The 18452-nt window shown below is 49.1% G+C and overlaps 1 protein-coding gene across 1 annotated transcript; it reads right to left on the reverse strand.

Annotated features, from left to right (window-relative positions):
* Positions 1 to 890: 890 nt before the first annotated feature.
* DERL3 (derlin 3) lies at positions 891 to 3204 on the reverse strand. The gene is made up of 7 exons (XM_006903018.1): positions 3112 to 3204; positions 2928 to 2993; positions 2536 to 2609; positions 2357 to 2452; positions 1303 to 1493; positions 1072 to 1162; positions 891 to 984 (listed from the first exon to the last, which is right to left on the reverse strand). The coding sequence occupies exons 1-7, from the start codon at positions 3202 to 3204 to the stop codon at positions 891 to 893; spliced, it is 705 nt and encodes a 234-aa protein (XP_006903080.1).
* Between the last annotated feature and the right edge of the window lie 15248 nt (positions 3205 to 18452).

The following is an 18452-nucleotide window of genomic DNA, read 5'->3' on the forward strand; positions in this document are numbered from 1 at the left end:
GTGTGTCCTCCATGGGGCTCTTGTGCTGGCCCTGGGTACTGTAGCATGCATTCAAGCTTCTCTGCAGTCCTTCCGAGGGTGCAGGTGGGAATGTATCAGGCTGGGTTCTCCCAGGGAGGGCAACCCTTGCTAGCCTTACCACAGCACACTGCTCTGCTCTCCCTCCCCAGGATTGTCCTGAGGCGGGCCGGCAGGACGCTGGCCCATGAGGGTCTATGAGGAACCAACAGCCCTGGGCCCCTACCTGGCCCAGGTAGGCATACGACAGGCTGTGCACCTGGTTTCCACCTGGCTAAACCCTGTGTGGGGCCTGCTCAGGGACAGTAGGAAGCTGGCTGGCTCAGTGGGCGCCCACTTGACAGATCAGAGACTGCACTGTAGGGAACAGCTTTGTAAGGGGAAGTTCCTCCAGAATTTGGGGTCACAGAGAGGATCTCGGGTGGCTTCAGCCAATACCTTTAGTCATTTAGCCTCTATGGTATCAGCTGGATAATCAGGAGCAGGCCCCTTACTAAGGGGGAAGAGCTGATGGTGAGGAAGTGAGAGTGCTCAGTGAAGGGCAACGATAAGAGCGCCTACAAACTGGCCCAGGCAGCTGCGACCTGGCCGGTGTGATGGCCAAAAGGGGGGAGAGGCCCTGAGCCCCGCCGGATCACTGTGGGCAGCTCCTTGTGGTGGGGTCTTCTATCCCCTGCCCAGCGCTGGGTTCAGGGGACTGCTTGGTGGCCCAGGGTGAGGCCTGCACAGACAGGGCATAGGAAGTGAGCACGTAGCTCAGGCTGCAGGCTGCTCTTTATTAGGGCTGGTGTAGGCACCAGGACCTCTAGGATGAGTGAGCTGGGAGCATGGGTGAGGTGGAAGGCTGCGGGGACTGGCCCTGGGCCAGCACATCACTGCTGTGGGGGTGGCAGATGGGGTTCTGAGTGCTCCTCAGGAAGAGGTAGGTAGTTGGGGTCCTCCCCTGGGTTGTCCAGTAGAAGCTTCCTGTGGGGGACCCACATTAAACAGCCTGCAGCAGGCCAGGCAGACAGGGCATTGGGCAGGCAGGAAGAGGGCATTTCTAAGACTCACAGGAAGCGAGGGGTCAGCAGTAGCCTCTTGCCCCCAGGCTGGTTAGGAAACACATCCTCCAGGAAATAGTAGATGTGTCCTACAATGATCCCTGAGGGGAGAAGGCACCACTCTGGCCTTGGTCCACCACTCCAGGTCTGTTACACATGCACACCCCTTCATGCCCCTACCCAAATTCCAAGAGGGTGGGGTAAGTTCCTGGACTTCCCCTGGGATGGGCAGACAACTCACCCAGTAGGTCCACAAGGATGGAATTGCCCAGCAGCAGTGAGAAGCCCATGAGTACCCAGGGCAGGAAGGGGGCCTGGAAAGTGAGGCCGAAGAAATCCACAGCGACCCTAGGGCTTCGGCGGCTCCACACATACACAAGCATGTCTGTGAGGGCCTGGCCCAGGAAAGCCAGGCTGCCCAGGAGGCCCAGCGCCCAGCCGGAGTCAAGGGACCTGGAAGCTGAGCCCACCCAACCCTGCAGCCTGGGCCCTGAACAGGTCCCTGATCACCAAGCCTCTGTCTTTCTTGAACCTTCCCTTCAAGCCCTCTAAGCCACTCTCCCCTGCACTGTGCCTTCCCTCCAGTTGGTGTCCTGTGCAACACTCTCCAGCCATTCTCCCATACACCCTGCCCAGCTCCCCACTGCCATCTCCCAGCGCCCTCCACACTATTCCCCTTCCACCAGCCTGGCTCTCCACTGCCCTGTACTGGCTGGCACCGCGAGAAACCCAGTGCACCACCCTCCACACCATTCCCCTGCATCCACACTGCCCTCCCTCCTGCCAGCTGGCACCCCCGTGCAATGACTGATTTTCACACTATTCTCCTGTGATCCCTACCTAGCTCCCTACTACCCTCTGCTAGCTTGCACTAGTGTCCATGCCATTTCCCCATCCACACTGCCCTCCTGCCAGCTGCCACCCCTGGGAGTCCCGAGTACCCCCATGCACATAATTCCTCTATGTTCCCTACCTACCTACCCATTACCCTCCCGCCAGATGGTGCCCTGGGCATCTCTATGTGCCACCCCTCCCGCCATTCCCTCCAGTGCCCTGCTCTGGTTTCCACTGCCCTTCACAGGCCCCAGAGACATCCCAGGTAGCCCCGCGCACCATCCTCCGTACCACTACCCTACGCGTGCACCTTGTCCAGCTCCCCACTGCCCTTCACGGACTGACATCTCTGGAGCTCGAGCACTCCCACCTCCTGCAGTGCTCCACTGGATCATGGGCACGTGCGGGCCGCTGCTGTTTCCCAAACTGTGAGAACTCTGCCCTGGCCTGCCATGAAGGATACGGTGGTGAGGAAGCCACCAAAAAGCAGCATGAAGACAAAGTCAGCCCTGCGGCCGCGGAAAAAACCTTCCTCCAGCAGACGGCAGGAGCGGAAGCTGGGTCTAGTATAGGAAGATCGCTGGCCTGTGTTCCGCAACCGCGCACCCCCGCACCCCTGCCCTCAGCCTGCGCAGGATACACGAAGAGCAGGTTGAATAAGGAATTGAAGCCCAGGGGGCCGAAGAAGAGGAAGCTAGTGATCAGCCGCCACACCTGTGGAGAGTGGGCGGGGCATGGGCGGAGGAGGTGGTGGGAGGGTTGGGGCAAGCAAGGAAGGGGAGAGGAGGACTGGCAGGGGCGCGGTGCTCAGGGGAGGAGGGAAGGGGAGGGAAGGCACAGACAACGGAAAGGGGTGGGGAGGGGCAAACAGGAGGGAAGAGAGGCGAGCACAGAAAGGGAGGGGCAGTCAGAACGCGGACGAGGAGGCAAGTAGTGGGCAGGGCAGGGGAGAGAAAGGAGGGAATAGGCGGGAGGATAGGAGAGGGACGGAGCGGAGGGGCCGGGGCGTGCAGGGGAGGCGGGCGGTCTCACTTGGAACCTCCGGAACACCAAGTGCGGATTGAAATAGAGCTGGAACGGGCTGAGGACGTCCAGCTGCTGTGAGACCCGGGAGGCGTCAGAGGCTGCCCAATCTTGGCCAGGGTCGTCACCATGGCGACGCTGGCCCCACCCGCCTGGACGCCGTCCCCTCTCCCACCGGCTCACTAGGGCTCACCACAGCAGCGGTGGTAAGCACACAGGCCGCAGTGTAGGCGCGTGTCACCGCCGGCACCTGTAGGAACTCGGCCACCAGGCCCCTGTACGCCATCGAGCCGTCTCGAGCACACGTGAGACACTCTGCAGCCCATTCTTAAATCTGCTGCGCGCCCGGCGTTCAGCCAATCAGTATTTGGAGTGGTGGCTGGGAGACCTGACCCAGAAAGAAAGGGGCGGGCCAGAAGGCTTAGGCTTGCGACTGTTGGCCAATGAGCAGGTGCTAAGGTTTAGCACGTGGCGATTGTTGTGGCGGCAGCGCAGGAGAAGGCATGTCGGGCCGGGCCAATAGTGAGAACCCACGAGACCGCTGAGGGGGCGGGACTGAGAGCTGATCGCAGGTAACGCAGGAAAGTGGGAGCTGTCAGTTGTTCTGTGGTTTTCACTTCTAAGACCCTGGATATGTGTACTTGCACCCTCAATAGCTTAGGGATCAAATCCATCCAGTATTTTCTAAACTATATAGAATGATATGGGATGGGAAAGAAGTGTGTGTAGCATATTAAGTGGTGTTTCATGTATTCGCTCACACTGTGTTTTGGTGGGAAATATTCTCATGCAAGGTGAAATGTATTTTATACTCCCAATGACAGGGAAAAGTAATATTTGAGAGCACTTCTAAATAACTTTTTTTCAAGCTAATTGCCTAGACTTTCAAGGCTTTTGTTTTTAACTTGACAATGTAAATTACAGGTTTCCACAATATTGAGGTATTGAGAAAATTTCTGTAGCAGAAAAGGCCCACCTCCACTTCATCTTCCCTTTTCCCAACATAACATAGTCCTCTCAATAATTATTGCTGATTTCTGCTAGAAAGAATAACTTTTATTGATAATAGCATACATACTATGTACCTATGATGTACTTTGCCAGACTAGAAAGGATTGAAAACAAACTTATCTTATTATGCGGATAGACTATTATTCCCTTTACCAGTTCCTTACTGATAGACACTTAATTCTTGAATTTTTTTGTTTTGTTCTGTTGCTTTCTTCTTTGTACAAATGATATAATACTAAAAATAAACATGTAGGGGTTTTTTTTTTCCAAGAAATGGATGTCATTTATTCTTGTCCTATCTTTGCAAATGTAAAAAGCAAAAATGTGTCTCATTTTTACTTTCATTTCCTTAATTCTAAGGAAGTTGAATGTAGAATCATCTTTCATGGAGTTTTGTGAATTCTTTTGGAAATTTCCAGTTTTATAGGGTTGTGCTTATTTTTCCAGCAAATGGACAGTTGGAGTTTGTATTGATGGATATTGTCTATGTTGATGACATTGATATTGTTTATGTTGGATGAGCAGGTTAGTGAATAAGTCTGAATTATGAAATATTTTTTTAATTTTATTATTTTTGTGTGAGTGTACCGTCAAATCAGATCTGACTAGTACAGGAGGAGATTGTCCCTCCTTTCCCAGCAGAGCATCTGGTGGATTCGAACCGTGCGCCCCTGGGATTGTAGTTGCAGCTCCTTGCCACTAGGCCACCAGAGCTCCCCTTGAATTATGAAATATTTTTAAACAAATGGAATCCTAATGTCCCTAATGAAACTTGATCTAAATATAGAACTCTTGCAAATAGAAAAAAAAAAAAAGAAGAAGAAAAGGAGCTTAGGGATCTCTCCAGGGGGTGGTCCAAGCTGCACTGTGCCTTGTCCTGTCGTGGGGCAAAACTGTATACCGTTTCATTTGTTCATGAACTCTGGAAAAGTGCTCTGAGAAACTCTGTGCCAGGTCCCAGTAGATGGAGCCCATAGCTGCCCTGACCTGCTGGACACAACTCCTGCAGAGGGCAAGAGAGAAGCCGGGGCTCACTTACTGATTGCTGCTATGTGCTGTCTAATTGGAACCATCCATAGCTGACCTTCCAGCATATTTTCAAAGGCAGGAAATCAAGGAAGAGAGTGGCCATCTTTCTCCCAATGAGCAGCTGGTGGATTTGAACCAAGTGCCCCTGGTATCGCAGCAGTTTCTTACCACTAGACACTGAAGGAGGTCCTGACCCCTTCCCCCAGTATATATCTTACCGTCTTTTTACTTATTGTAGTGAAATTATACATAATAGAAATAGGCCATTTTAATCACCTCTATTGGACAATGAATAAGGATGACAGAGAATTGAAGCCTTTGAACTGTGGTGTTGGGGGAAAGTGCTGAATATCCCATGGACTTCCAGAAGAACAAACCAATACTTTTGCAGAAAGTGCAGCCAGATTGCTCCTTCTAGGCAAACATGACAAAACTTCATCTCACATGCTTCAGACATGTTAGGAGAAGTTAGTCCTTGGAAATGGACATTCTTGGAAAGGTGGAGGGACAGTGAAGGAGAAGACCCTCAACCAGGTGGATCTACAGTGACTGCAGCAATGGATTCAAGTGTGTCAGAGTTGAGGATGGCACAGGATAGGACAGGGTTCAGATCACTATGAGTCTTATTCGACCTAACAACAACAACAACACACCTTTTAATCTGAATCACCCCACCACCTTCCCCTAATCTCAGTGCCCTTATTCAAAACTTCCCCTCCTGCTCATCCTTGTTATCACTGATATCCGTTTGTTGCTTTATATTATTTGATAGAAATGAAACCACACAATATCTGTCCTTTTGTGACTGATTTCACTAAGCATGGTACTTCCCAGGTTTATTTCTGTTGTGGCTGGTGTCACAACTTTATTTTGCTTTATGACTGAGTCCCAGGAATTGATGAAACACCAATTGACATGTTTCAACAAACAGAGACACCCCTGGACATGCTTAGTAGTCTGTGTCAAGAAATTTGGAAGACAGCTACCTGGCCAACTGACTGGAAGAGATTAATGTACGTTCCTATTCCAAAAGAAAAGGTGAGTTGACAGAGTGTGGAAATTATAAAAAATGTCATTAATATCACATGCAAGTAAAATCTTTTTTAAAATTAATTTTAATGAAAGTTAACAGAGACTTAGGGTTTCCAGTCATTCATAGTTGCACTTTTCTCCCTGCCCAATCCCTTCCCCCAATTCCCTTTTCTCCTTGATGAGTAAAAGAAAAACTCTTTCATTGCTATGCAGTCCCTCCCCCCAAGTCCACTGCACTGTGCAGCTTCATTCTGGACTACTGTCATGACAATAATATCTAATCATATATCCCTTTTAAACAGTTCTCTCCCTCATCTGTTGCAGTGCAGTATACATCATTTCTCCCCTTCTTCTCTGTCTTCTCTCAACCCCAGTGTCAGTCTTGTTTTACAATAGTGGCCCTATGCAATATTTGTGCTTTTGTGACTGAGATATTTCACTCAGCATAATGTCCTCTAGGGTCACCCATTTTGTATAATATTTCATGAGTTCCTTGTTTTTCAAATCAGTGTAGTATCCCATTGTGTGAATATACCAGAGCTTTTCTATCCATTCCTTTGTTGATGAGCACTTAGGTGATTTCCAGCTTTTTGCTTTTGTGAACAAAGCAGCAATAAACATGGGTGTGGCAAGTAAAATCTTGTGGAAGATTATTTAAAAACCGAATAGTACATCAATCAAGAACTGGCAGAAATTCAAGTGGATTCAGAACAGCCCATAATATGAGGGATATCATTGCTTGATGTTAGATGCATTGTGGCTGAAAACAGAGAATACCAGAAAAATGCTTATCTATGTTTTACTGACTATGCAAAAGGATTTCAGTGAATATTGTTAACAAATTAAGGGTAACATTGAAAGAAATGGGAATTCCAGATCATTTGATTGTGCTCCTAAGACCAGATAGACCAAGAAGCAGTTGTCTGAACAGAACAAGGGAGCACTGCACAATTTAAAATCAGGAAAAGTACTCATGAAGATGTATCCTTTCTTCATATCTATTCAATCTGTAAGCTGAGCAAATGTTTTGGGTTTTTGTTGTTTTGTTTTGTTTTTTGTTAACAGATGATCCTTTATTGAAATATTTTCATCTGTAGTTCTTTAGCTAGCTGGGCATTCCACAGAACCACTGTTGATGTCTTCTATGATGTCATGAGGGTGACGGCCGTCAACATTGCAGCCCACAGATTGGGCAGTTCCCAGGATCTCTTTAATAGTTCCAGAGAGTTCTCTGGCTAAAGACCGGTGTCGCATCTGCCGGGCAATGCCAACAATCTCATCAAAAGTGATATTTCCACTGTGCTTAACTGCAGAAAAAGAACAAAAGTGTCAAAACCCAAGTTCAGAGCAACACAGATAACGATGTCATCTTTCTAGGTTGTTCCCATGCTTTTGGCACAGAGTCATCCACATGAAGAACAGCCCTGTTTCCTAAGCTGGGGTTCACTATCAGCACACCTCTGGAATGCACCAGCCAAGAAGTGGGCAGGTGCAGTGGCGGGTGGCTAATGAGCAAATGTTTTGAGATGCTTGACTATATTTAGAAGGATGTGGCATCAGATTTAGAGGAAGACTTATCAACTGCCTTATGCAAATGATGCAACCATGCTTGAAGAAAGTGAAGAAGACTTAAAATATTTGCTGCAGTCCTCAATATAGACTACACCTCAATATCAAGAAAACAGAAATCTTCACCACTGGACCAGTAGACAATATTGTGATAGATGGATAAAGATTGAAGTTGTCAATGATTTCATTTTACTTGAATCCACAATCCACACCCATGATTAACAGCAGTTAAGAAATCAAAAGAAACATTGTATTGGGAAAATCTGCTGTCAAAGACCTGTCCAAAGTGCTGAAGAGCAATGATGTTAGTTTAAAGACTAAGGGGCACTTAATCCAAGCCGTGGTCTTTTCAGTTGCTTGTTATGCATCTGAAAGTTGGACAATAAATTAAGATGACAGAAAAGAATTGATGCCTTTGAGTTGTGTTGGAGGAAATATGTCTGGGAGGAAGTGCAACCTGGATGCACCTTGAAGACAAGCATAGTGAAATTTCCTTTCACATATTTTGGACATGTTATTAGAAGGGGCTAGTCCTTGGGGAAAGACATCAGTCTGGAAAAGTGGAGACTCCGAGAAAGAGAGGAAAACCCTCAACAAGATGGATTGTCACAGTGACTGTTAACAAGGAGATCTCTATCAATAGTAGAAGACTTGAAGGCACCTGTTGTTGTTGTTGTTATGTGCCGTCGAGTCGAGTTGTTTCCGACTCATAGCGACCCTATGCACAACAGCCCTAAACCCTGCTCTATCCTGCGCCAACCACACCGCCTCTGACACACCCATCCCGATTACCCCAGTCACTGAATCAACCCATCTCATAGAGGGTCTTCCCCTCCTGCGCTGTCCCTCCACCCTCCCAAGCATGATGTCCCTCTCCAAGGACTCGTCCCTCCTGGCAACATGTCCAAAGTATGTCAGACGAAGCCCCAGAATCCTTGCCTCCAAGGACTAGCTTGGTTTAATCCTCTCCAAGATGAATCTGTTTTCCTGGCAGTCCATGGTACATTCAGTACCCTTCTCCAGCACCACAGCTCAAAAGCATCCACTTTCCTTCTGTCCTCCCTAGTCATTGTCCAACTCTCTGATGCATAACAAGCGATTGCAAAGACCATGGCCTGTATCAGGCGCACCTTAGTCTCCAGAGAGACACTGTTGCTCCTGAGTACCTTTGAGAGGTCCCTAACAGCAGACTTTCCCATCGCGATGCGCTTTTTGATTTCCTGACTGCTGGTACCAAGAGTGTTGACTGTGGAGCCGAGCAAACTGAAGCTGTGAACACTCAATCTCTTCCTAACAACTGTATTCTGGGGTGTGTGTGTGTGTGTGTGTGTGTGTACAATTTGTTAATCCTTTCTGCTGAGGAGATGATATTAGATTGGCTGCTGGTGGGACAGAGTGCACTTGATGGACAGAGAGAATGCAAGGAGCAGTGGACTGAATTCAGGCATAAAGGTGATAAAGGTGCAAGGTGGACAGGAGTGTGGGACAGGAATGGCTGAGCAGCTTGGGCCACAGGTCATGGCTAGTGGTGGCTTCTAGAATACTTGGGGTGAGTGAAGAAGTCTGCTGTGGCCTTGCTGAAGCTGAGGCATCTGTGTCCTCTGAAGAGAATTGTGAGTTTGGGGTAGAGTGGAGCCAGTGACTTAAATGTTGCATAGCATTCTTAGCATAGCACTGTGTCCATTTGTATAAGCTGCCTAAGAGAGGAAGTGAAAGGGCTTAGCCTGAGTGAGGGAGAAAATACAGACTTAGCAAGATGGAACAGCCAGAAGATTCTAGGAGCTGAGCCAGGAAAGGACTCCTGGGACAGGAAGCTTGGGAGACAGGGGCTGGGAGAACTAGGGGACATAGCCATGCCAAGAGGGTACAACGATGCGGTGAGGAGGGAGGGCATTGCTTAGAAGGCATAGCTGGGGGCAGGGGGCAGGGGGGCGGAGGCCACAGGAGGGAAATCAGTTGGAGTTCTGCTTGGAAGAAAGGGAGATACTCCCACCTCCAAATGCCCAGCAAACATGGTTGGTCTTCCACTGGGATCAGGCCAGGAATAGAGAGGTGCCATCTCATCCCCCTTTCCATGGGGTTCTCAAGTCAGACAGCAGACTGGGGCTCTGAAAACTAAGAGGGAGATAGATTCCTGAGTGACTGGAGACTTACAGAGGAGAAAGTGAGGCTGGATCCCACTGCAGAGGTTCCTGTTAGGAGGTTCAATCCCCATGGGGGGAAACTGAGGCCTGTAGAAGACCAGGACAAGGCAGACCACCCCACCTGAAACTCTTCACATGCTGTGCCCACAGCCACCCCCCCACCCCACCCCTGAAGGCCTGGGGACAGCAGGGCCTTCTGTCATCTGCCCCAGCAGCAGTGGGTAAAGACTTCCACTGGGAGGTGGCTGTCCACTGGCCATAGGCTCAGGGTCACAACCCCCAAAGTGAGAAAATCTGGTCTGCTCATGCTGATTTGCCAAAATGTGCTCAACAATCTCACGTGGGTTTCACTCCATCTTGAGGATCTCAGCCCTGGACACAGTCTTCCAGAGCCTCTGACAGGGCAGTAACTTCGAGCCCACCAAGCCTATCTTCCTTCTACAGGCCCCTGGTGACAGTCTAGAAACCAGGGGTCATCTGCTTCGTCCAGTGTGTTGGATGTCTCCATACAAGTTCGCCTCACCACCTCCTCCATCTCTTCTGCAGGCCTCAGCTGCTCACTGTGGGGACAGCCGCTCTCCATGGAGACAAACAGACTCTCTGACCCATTCATGGCATTCTTGCTCCTCCCTCACTACCAACAGAGATGTTTTCTTTTAAAACTCTCAAAAATTCCATGCCTTCAAGTCAGAGCCTAGTCCTGACTGACCCTTCAGCAGGTTTTCAGAGACTGTACATCATGGGAAGAGACTGCCCAACTTTTTCTGTGGAGCTGCTGGTGGATTTGAACCATCAGAGAGGCATCACCTTTGGCTCAGTAGTGCAACTCCCTACAGTCTAAGCCACCAGAGCTTGGAGCCTATAGTACTCTCTAATCCCCAGCCAATCTCCCATCGAGGCTCTGCTGACTTCTAAAGTCAGAGATCATGCACATTCAGGGTGGAGTGTTGTATTGTTAGGTGTCATTGGGTGAAGTACAATCTCCCTAGTGACCCTATGGACAACAGAGCTGAACCCTGTCCTATCCTGTGTTATCCACACAATCTTTGACACACTTGACCCAATGCTCCTAGCAATAATGCTCAAAGCATGTGAGACGAAGTTAATCATCTTTGCCTCCAAGGTGCACTCTGGCTTCACCTTCTCCAAGACACAGCCATTTGTTCTTTTGGCAGGCCATGGGATATTCAGTACTATTCTTCAACAGAACAGTTTCAAGGGCATGGCCATGGACTATATTTTGTTAAAAGAGCAGTGGAGAGGAGGCTGTTTGGAATGCCCCTGCGCCAGGCACCTTCCCTAATCAGCCCCGAAGAGCCTGAAGCTCACCTGTCTTTTTTTGGGGTCCAGAGTACTTCATTTCCAATGTATTGCATTCCAAAGAACCACAGGTTCAGGGGCCAGGTGAGTGTGCAGGGTAGACTCAGGTGAGGTGGTGCTTGGCGTCCTCCTGACCACACCTGGAGCAACACTGGGCATCTCTCTGTTGAGAGAGGAGAGCTTTGGCCTGGGGGTGTAAGCACAGTGCCCTCAGCCTCCACCACAGTGGGCCGCCCAGATGAGACTCCAAGTGCAGGCCCTCCCGTCAAGGCTGTGGCATTCTGAGCCGGGAGTGTAGAACATGAAGGGAGCTCTGGTGGCCTCGTGGTTTAAGTAGCTGCACTGTGATCCCAAAGACACGTGGTTCAAATCCACCAGCTGCTCAGCAGGAGAAGTATGGGCAGTCTTTTCCCTTGTGACTTACTGCCTCTGAAAACTCCAACTGATTGTGACTCAGCACAAACATACAGGAGACATAGGGAGGGGGTATGAGCTTCCCAAATCTGCCTCTCCATGCCAGAGCCTTCAGGGGCGTTCCCATAGGGCAATAAAATGGGGGAGACGTTTCAACAGTATCTTCTCTTGTCCAGGTGTCTGGGTGTGTTGATAGTTGTGGATGAATGGATTGCTTGGCCAAGGACCCTGGACAGCGGGCGCCATCCAGTGTTTTAAAGAAGAGCAATTCCCAGCCGCAGATTGCAGGTTTCTGGAAGGAGTACATCTCAGCTGTGGATTACAGGGCAGAATAAAAAGCTTCTACCAGAGCTACTCTCAGCTCTAGTAAACTAGTAAACCAGTTTGGGTAAGGAAGCTTACCAAATGCTTCTTTAGATTAGATGGATCTTGGCAAAAAGCAAAGAGTACCAGAGGAATGTCTGTCTGTGTTTCATTGACTGTGCAAAGGCATTTGACTATGTGGATTACAACAAAATATGGCTGACTCTGAGAAGAACGGAAATCCCAGAACGCTTGATTGTACTCATGCAAAACCTACACTTGGACCAGGAAGCAGTCCTGAACAGAGAAAAGAAACACTGTGTGGTTCAAAATCAGGGGGGAAAAAAGATGTTACAAGGAAGAGCACTGTTGTTAGATGCTACCCAGTTGAGTACAACTCATAGCGACCCTATAAACTACAGATCTGAACCTGTCCTGTCCTGCGCCGTCCTCATCATCTCTGACAACACATGAGCCCTTTGCTGCAGTCACTGGGTCAGTCCATCTCATTTTCCATTCTCTATTAATGGTTGCAGACACACAACTTGAGTTCTAGGAAACTCACTGCAGACTCTGTGTGCCTTCGAATCAGAACTGATCCATAACTGACTCTGCAGCAGATTTTGAGAGGCAGTAAATTGCAGAGGAGACTGGCCCACCTTTCTACGATGGAGTAGTGGATTTGAACCACTTACCTTTGAGTAGGCAGCACAATTCCTTACCCCTAAGCCACCAAAGCCCCCCTCCGTGACTATGACAGTCGAGAAAACCCCACAGCCATTCTGTTCTGCAGCACATAGGGTCCCCATAAGTCAGAGTGTTTGGGTTTTTCCTGGTGTATGCATGGGTGAGCCCAGGGCTAGAGGACTTGTGGCCATTATGACCAGCTGCACAACCCTCACAGCCACCTCACAAGGTGGGCACGGAAACACAGCACAAAGAGGTTAGGCCACCTTTCTGAGGCCACACAGCCGGACAGGCCCCATGAGAGCAGGGCAGCCAGTGATTGGCAGTGGGGGAGAGGGGCACTTAGATCTCATCAGCATAGGGGAGAGTCATCAGGGAGAGAGAGGGCATCAAAGACCAGCCAGAGAGACTGGGCATCCAGATATTCCCCAGGGTGTCAAGGCATCTCTGGCGTGTGCCTCCACACTGACCCATAATGACAAGAGAGGGTTCCTGCCTAGCTAGCCCCCAGTGATGGCCTGGGCCTGGACATGTGTCTAGCAGTCACTACCCTGCCCACAGACTCCCTCCAGGCATGTCAACCTTTGGGCCCAGGGAGGGTGGACAATTTTCGAGAAGCAGCTTGTCTGCCCAGCAGCACTGGCTAAGGGGGTGGGGTTTCCCAGAGACAAAGGAACAGACAGACAGATTGGACCATGTGGCCCATGCTGTCCACCCAGCCAGGGGCCCTGCCTAGGATGAGGGACCCAGAGCCCGTGGTGGACAAGAGGGCAGGTTCAGAAAGACTCCAGACCCCCCCTCCACCTTTAAGCTGACTTCCATCTCCTGATTACCCCCCAACCTCCACACAGCCTGGGCTGGGACAGTGACATGCCCTATACTAGGAGCTTGTCCATCACTGTTGAAAGGTGACAGGGGATAGAGCCCAGATGTCCTTGTCCTCCCCTGTGACACTTCTGCAATGCTTTCTGCCACCTTCTATACATCCTCTCCAGCCTCCCAGCCTCTAAGCTGAAGCTGGTAAAATCAGGAGGAGAGGGGGCTTTTATATACAAAGGAACCTCTGGGTGCTGCAAAGAGCTAGGAAGAAACTGAAGCTGGGGGCTCAAATGAGTTTGCATTGAAGCGATGAAGGTGGGTCCTGAAAGGCGTTCAGACCTACAGTGGGTACCCAGCCCCTCTGGGCACACTCCCCTGTCCTGTGGGCCCACCCAGAAGGGGGTCTCCTCTCTGCAGGAATATTGGTCTCAGCATTTCATACCTCTGCACCACACCCCTACCCGCTTCCTCCAGATACAGCACAGCTGGAACGGGGCCTAGGGGTCTTTTTAGAGCAGCCAACCACAGAACATTCTTCAAATTCAGAGGGCAGTCAGCATCCAGCCCACTGTCTGGTCATCAGATAGCAAAGAAGGCAGGAGGGGGAGGCATGGCTGTTTATGTTCCTGAACCAACAGCTTGAAATTGATACCCAGAACTGTGTCACTGCCAGCTGGAGCGAAGCAGAGGGGGGACAAACTGTGGGGAAAGTTTTCATGTACTGCCCCAGTGTGTCACCCTCCATGCAGCCCTGTGGTCACTCATCCAGAGTGAGGGCCAGTCTGCCTACCCTCTGGTGCCCAGTCTAAGTAGTGGGGACAGACACATAGGGACCTGAGGGCACAGCAAGTGACAGCTCAGGGACCACAGGAAACCGCTGGACTTTGTGCCTTGTCCTCTGGAGGTTCCTGGTGGGGGGATGGGACAGGAAAGTGGGTTGTTCATTGTGCAAAAATGAAAAACCTCAGTGGAAAGGGCTTCAACCAGCAGCAGGGTCCTTCTGAAACCAGAGTCCATAGCTGACCGTCCAGTGGGTTTTCAGAAGTAGTAAATCACATGGGAGACTGTTTAGCTGTTTGCTCCAGAGCAGCTGGATTCAAACCGGTTGCCTCCAGATTGAGAGTACAACTCCTTGCCATCAGACCTACTTGTTAACCCAGAAATGACCCTGCGTGGCCATCCTCCCTCAGGCTAGCCATCCTTAGTGAAGGGACTTGCCATTTTTTCTCTCCCTGACGACTGACCTTTTTGATTAGCAGCTCGGCTTGATAGACACGTCACCAGGGCTCCATTAATTAGTAAATGAGCTCTAAGCATCTCGCTAGGGTGGTAGACGAAGCAGAAAAGGACGGAGCCGCTGACCCCGGGAGCCCAGCGCCCAGCAGGAGGAGCCCGCGAGAGCCGCCCGCACGCCTCGCCACCGCGACTCTGGCGCCATCTCGCGGCCGCAGTGCGTCTCGGCGGTTGACTTGAGCTCGCACAGTCTCTGCAGGAGTTCTGGCGGCCTATTGTTAAGAAATCGCGCTGCCAACGCGAAGACAAGAGGTTCGAATCCTCTAGCTGCTCTGAAAAATCCGCTGGAGGGTGGTCTGGAGTCCGCGGCGCGGGCAGTGGTCGCTGAGGCTGCCCTCTATCAAGAGGGCAGAATGCCCGTGGTGAGACCCAGTCGCAGGAAGGCCATTTTGAAGGCAAACCAGGTCCAAGCTGCGGCCCCCTGCCCCTCAGACAGCATCCCCCAGCTCTCGATGTCAATCGCCTCCTCCTGCTTCCTGCTGTGTGCTGTAGGCAGTCCCTATTGTTCTGGGCCTCAGTTTTCCTATCCGCAGAGTTGGCGGCCAGGCTGTAGAAAGGAGCATGGAGTGCGGGGTAGGGGTAGGGGAAATTGCTGCAAGAAGGGAGGGGGTTGGCCAGGAGGGCAGTGGATGAGCAGGCTGTCCCCTCCAGGTCTAATCACCTGCTCCAACTAAGTGCAGCTCTGATGTGGGAAGCTCCAAATTTCCTGGCTTAAGGAAATCAACAATTGATGACCTTGACTCCAAGGAGGGGTGGTGTGGTGTTGGGGTATCAAGGTGGCATTTAAGGAAGAACAGAAATATCCAGCATAGGGACCCAAGGGCAGTCTGGGGCTCATTTTTGAATTTGGTTCTTGTCACCATGAGCACACCCTGAAAGTTTTTACCACATGTGCATGCACTCCTACATACAGTTTGTTCTACCTTAGAGTGAAGAGTTTGCTGGCATACCCTTAAATGTGGTTGCCCAGAAAATGTTTCTGAAACATGCCTTAACTTTGAGTTCTTCCTCCTGCTAAGTAAGAATTCTAGGCAGTAGGGGAGGGGAAAAAAAAATTCTAGGCAGGTGTCCAGTCTATTTGTTAGGAAAATATTTTGCTAAGTAAAACTATTTTGCAAAGAAAGACAAGGTGAGAAGGAGGGGTTAATATTTATTCATAAGAGAAGGCAGAGAATTCCTGGAAATGGTCCTTCAAAGGAGAGGCTATGATAATTCAGTGCATGTGTAGTTGGTTCTTCATGTTGGAAGGTGTTGCAGAGGCTTCTGAGTCAAGAACTAACCCTTTACTATCAAATTGGAACCGACTTGTAGATGGCCCTCCAGTAACTTTTCAGAGCCTGTAATTTGCCCAACTGTATACTGCAGAGCAGCTGGTGGATGTGAACTCCCTGCCTTTGGTTGACAGGAAACCTCTTCATCCATTAGGCCACCAGGGTCGGGTATTTTACATGCTCTGTGAAGCAAAGTTCACAGGTTTGGTTACTTTGTCTGATGGATAGCTATACTTCCAGCTTGGGAAGGTCAGCACTAGATCATGAGTAGATGTTTCACACATGTTCCAGGAAATGGTTTAAACTGGTTTTCACTTTACACTGGGTTTTCAGGAATTTCATCTATAAGAACATTGTCTTATCCAAAGGGAGGCTAGGCAATCTCCACATTAATGGATAGCAAAATTTAAGGCAATCATAGGATTTCAGGAGGGGCTGGGTGTGAAGTTGAGAGGTGGGCCTCACCGCTGTGTTTCAAAAGTATTAGCTGCTTTTCCTGGTAGGACTCAGCTGCTTGCCTGCTGTCCTAAGCTTGTTTGGGTCAGAATTGGGCAAGTAAAGCAAAATGCGGGCAAGGCTTGGAGGAAAGAATGTTAAGGCAAATGCCAATGAGGTAAGCAAGGCAATAATTCATATTAGAGGCACTGGACATGAACTCAAGGTCCTAACACCCTGGTCTGTGTATTAAGACTGCCTCCCACCTGAACAATCTAATCTGTGCTTTAGGTGAAGCCCATTAACCCCAGACTCAGGCCTAAGCCCCCCAAACAAGGATGTGAGCCAGCTGTACTAACCTATGATCCACATGTACGGGTCTTCTCCGTTGCTGTTGTTGTTATGTGCCATCTAGTCACCTATGACTTATAGTGACCCTGTGTACAACAGCTTTGAACCCTGATCTATCTTGAGCTAACTTCATTGTCTCTGACACACCTACCTCCATCACCAGTCACTGAGTCAATCCATCTCATCCAGGGTCTTTCTTGCATTGTCCCTCCACTCTTCTAAGCATGAGGTTCCTCTCCAAGGACTGGTCCCTCCTTGCAGCATGCCCAAAGTATGTCAGATGGAGCTTCAAAATCCTATCTCCATACCTTTTCAATTATATGCAGAACAGATCATCTGAGAGGCTAGACTATTTGAGAAATGTGGCATCAGGACTGGAGGCTCCTCCCAAGCTCCATGCCGGGAAGATGAGCAGAAGGAGAGGCCAGGCTGGTTTCGCCTTCTCTAATGGAAAGCCTGCTTCTCCCTGTATTGTCTCTGTCATCCAGTCAGCAATGTGGGCTGGTAGTGCAGACCTGTTTCCCCAAAGAGAATCTTGAGTAGCAGCCATCCATGGAGACCAGCTCCACTCTCTGACCATGTTATGGCAAAAACTACCCCCAGAAAGAATATGAAGAAGGGAGACTAGAATGAAAACGTCTCAAAGGAGAGAAACCATGGTGAGATGAGGGGTCTAAATGGACAGAAGGATCTTGGATCGTAAATCTTCTCAAGCACTTTGGAGGGAGAATATGTTGAACAGACACACTTCTTTTCTTTATTATATTACACTTTGGAGAAGTTAGGAGAAATTAGGTTATTTGAAGGGAGCATGATTGTCTTGTTAGGAACTGGAGGTTGTTTGTTCCTAGTTTCCACTCCATGTAGAGAAGTTGCTGAGCTAGTATAGATTTTAACAGCGTATCTGGGATGGTAGAGGATGGGCCCTGGTAATGTAAAGTGGAAGAAACTTCTTTGAGGAATTCACCCCTGAGTTTACAGGATCATGGTCAAGGCAATTGTTGAAGTGATAATTGTATTAAATTTTTCCAAATAAATAGTTCCTCACACAAATATGATGTTTGTATTTTCTTCTTTTACGGTCCTCTTTTTGGGTCTATCTATACAGTGTTTGTAAAGATTTGGGTAGAGAGATGTGTTATTTTTGCAGTCCTGTTATTTAAGGCAGAACTTCACAATAGGAAATTGGTACTGTGATTTCAAAGGTGGAGATATTTGAGTAAATTTATTTATAAATTTGAAACATGTGACTTTTATTGACAGTTTGATGGCAGGAGGAAATAACGAACTAGGCGGAAAAGAAGCATAGACCTTTATCAATCACACAAAGAGCAACTGTCCCCGTCAACATCAGCCACAACAAAACCAATTCCTATGAGGTCAGACATCTCCCTCACACTCCTGCACCTCTTTCTACTCCATTCACCAATGTTCACAGCAGCATTTTTTTATCATCACAAGAACACGGAAACAGCCCAAATGTCCAACTACAACTGAATGGATTGAGAAACTGTGGTACATTGACACAACGGAACACTATGCAGCCAGCACTCAGGAGCAACAATTTTGAAAAATACTACATAACTTGGAACAGACTGGGGAGTGTTATGGTGAGTGAACTAGCAGTCTCATAAGGACAAATGTTACTGAATGCAAGGAGTTCTTTCCGTAGTCAATCACCTATAAGACAAACAGATTGCAAAATCCACAAGCACTTTATTATACAGTGAGTCACCTCCAAGACTGCCTTTGTCTGGGAGTGATCATGGGCTTATATACTAGGGTGAAACAATAGCTCATTTAACAATGCACTTTTGTCAGTAAAAAAAGTAATTTCTACATCTAAAAAAACCAGT

Source organism: Elephantulus edwardii, unplaced genomic scaffold (genome assembly GCF_000299155.1).
Source record: "Elephantulus edwardii isolate Elephantulus edwardi_28Jun2011 unplaced genomic scaffold, EleEdw1.0 scaffold00494, whole genome shotgun sequence".
Lineage (NCBI taxonomy): Eukaryota > Metazoa > Chordata > Mammalia > Macroscelidea > Macroscelididae > Elephantulus > Elephantulus edwardii.

Bases quoted from the DNA above. Each gene is read 5' to 3' on its own strand.
- DERL3 (XM_006903018.1), bottom strand. From the start codon at position 3,204: ATGGCGTACAGGGGCCTGGTGGCCGAGTTCCTACAGGTGCCGGCGGTG. The intron at 2,453-2,535 runs GTATCCTGCGCA...TACTAGACCCAG, and splicing joins TTATTCAACCTGCTCTTCGT to CTTCCGCTCCTGCCGTCTGC. The intron at 1,163-1,302 runs GTGAGTTGTCTG...TTCTCCCCTCAG, and splicing joins CATCCTTGTGGACCTACTGG to GGATCATTGTAGGACACATC.